Source organism: Penaeus chinensis, chromosome 18 (genome assembly GCF_019202785.1).
Source record: "Penaeus chinensis breed Huanghai No. 1 chromosome 18, ASM1920278v2, whole genome shotgun sequence".
NCBI lineage: Eukaryota > Metazoa > Arthropoda > Malacostraca > Decapoda > Penaeidae > Penaeus > Penaeus chinensis.
In genome coordinates this window covers 13422466-13424965 of record NC_061836.1, presented here as the reverse complement: position 1 = coordinate 13424965, position 2500 = coordinate 13422466, and the positions used below count along the sequence as shown (strand labels likewise).

Sequence of the window (2500 nt, the reverse complement as noted above, 5' to 3'; positions counted from 1 at the left end):
GTAGATTTTTTATTGTATTCATAGACATACACTAGAAATTATGTTGTAAGTTGAATTTACCTCATTTGTTCATGATGTAACTCAAAAACAAATATATGACATTGTAAATGAACAAAGGACAAAAAAGATGTGCATGTTACAATTATATCATAGGTATGTAAGAATGACTAGAATATTGTTGAGTTTACTTCATATAGTCAAGAGGCAAATGTCAGCAGCATGTTATTTGACTGGAAGATGTAAATATAATTTATTGCTAATTTGTACTGTTTTTAGTCCTTTTGTAAATAAAAATTGCTTTTACATTTTTATACAAGCATATTAGTTTGCATGATTTTTCTTGTTTAATGTTAAAAATAAGTAGTTCATCAAAGTGTTTCATGTTCTTCTTGATGTTTGTTATGTATATCTTCTCTGTTTTAGTTTGCTAGCTTTTATAATGTAAAATGTGGCAAATGTATCCTCAGGATATTTACATGCTAATTTTTGCACTCATTTGCCTAGCATTTGTTTGTAATTATTTATTTTATGTTATTTATATATATTTTTTTTCTTTCTTTCTTTTTTTGCACAATGGTTATTATGATTACAATCTTGCAGTTTGCCTTACAACATTGGCGTTCTCGAATGAAGAAGGAAAAGTCAGTCGAGGATAGATTCAGAGAGCGACCACTAGTGCTGCGCAAAAGAAGAGAAAAGTTAAAGGCAACAGCAAATTGGCCTTTATTCTATTACAAATTCAACAGGGATCATGCTCTTCCCAATTTGATTTGGAATTACAAAGTAAGTGCATAAAAGATCAAATTAATTCAATATTTCTGCCATGAGAAGAGGGAAACCTTAGTATGTATAGGTTTTATTTTCTCATCAAAAGCACAATTGTAAATCTGCATGAAAGCTACTGCTACTACTACTAGGGTATTATGCTGCATAGTTTAATTTAATACTATAGTATTGTGCAATCAAAATTTCAAGTCATGCCAACCAGCAGCTTTAAAGGTATTTCAATGTGAAATCTTTATTCCAACTTCTCTATATCTAGCAACATTCATCTTTTGTAGACACGAGAGGAATTGCGTGTAGCCTTGGAAGCAGAGATGCGTGCCTTCAATGAGGATCGTGATGTTCGAGGAAACATGGTTATTGCATGGAACCACCTGGAGTTTGAAGTGAGACTTGATGATTTATTGTTGTTTAGCTGTCATTTTCTAGATATCTAGTGCAGTAATATTTGCTGTAAATTTAGGGTCATTGTATATTTCACAATCTGTTTTTAATGTGCAAGGCAGAGTTTAAAATATTTTAATTTATGTCAAAGAAGATGGTAAGTTATGTGATATGTGATATGTTATTTATCTTAACTTTTCTTGAATTTTGTTACAGGTTAGCTACCCATCACTGAAAGATGAGATTAAGATTGGTGACTATTATCTGAGAATCTTACTGGAGCAGGAAAATAGTACTTCACCTGAGGATTCTCCCATTAGAAGATCGTAAGATCCACTTTCGTTTGGGTTGTACTAAGAGAAAATGAAAGGACTTGGACACATAAATAATTTTGTTGTACAATCATTTGGAAAGTTAAAAAAGATATTAGTGGGAAAAATCATTACTGCATAAAATTTTTAAATAAGCCAAAACTTTGTACAGACTAACAGTCAGTTTTCAGGCATTATCAGGGACTGGAGAGTGCTGGAAAACTGATTTTACAGATACCTGATTGATTCATTAACCCAATAATGGGCATACATATCCACTGAGATTTTAATTCATTAATTTTATTTGCACATAGATACTTAGACACAAAGAGACCATAGTGTCTACAGTAATCTCATGGAAGACAGTTGTGGATTCTATGAATACTGAATTGAAAGATAAGACACTAAACTTAGCTAATCCACCCATTTAATTATCATACATCATTCGACCAACCATGCCCCATTACCCTATATTTCTAAAGAAATAGAAAATGCAAAAATAGTCTTTCCAATAGCATATACGGCTATTAGTGTAATCAGTAAGAGATATAATTATGTACTGATAGACACTCCATTGCTGTTTACCAACCCCCAACCCTCTTTGGGTTCTCCTAGCTCCTACACATTAGCTCTACTTGGCAGTCAACTAGCTTGCCACACAACTGAATTAACCTATCAATAGAGACTCTAAGTTACATCATCTTCATTTTTATTGCTGTGTTCCTGTCCAAATACTTGCATCTACCTGTACAATTTCTGAGTCAGTATAATGATGATGAACAGTAGATCCACTTTCATCAGCATTTGTACATTCCCATATTCACAGGATCCATGACTGAGGCTACATATCAGGAGGTTATGATAAAAATGCACAAATGAGTGAACCAGATAACTGAATACAGGATAACTGAATGTTAGCAAGTATTTAAAACTAGTAACCAGTTATTTTACTTTTGCAGATATGAGTTTTTCAATGACCTGTACCATCGCTTTCTGTTAACACCAAAAGTGACTATGAAGTG

The 2500-nt window shown here is 32.6% G+C and overlaps 1 protein-coding gene across 1 annotated transcript in view; it reads left to right on the top strand.

Moving 5' to 3' along the window:
• LOC125034425 (dnaJ homolog subfamily C member 13-like) overlaps positions 1–2500 on the top strand; it is a 66539-nt gene that overhangs the window by 29807 nt on the left and 34232 nt on the right. The window contains 4 exon segments of the mRNA XM_047626167.1: positions 601–783; positions 1062–1169; positions 1384–1493; positions 2438–2500. The exon segment at positions 2438–2500 is cut by the window's right edge and continues 145 nt beyond it. Of these exon segments, the coding sequence (XP_047482123.1) occupies positions 601–783; positions 1062–1169; positions 1384–1493; positions 2438–2500 (464 nt within the window).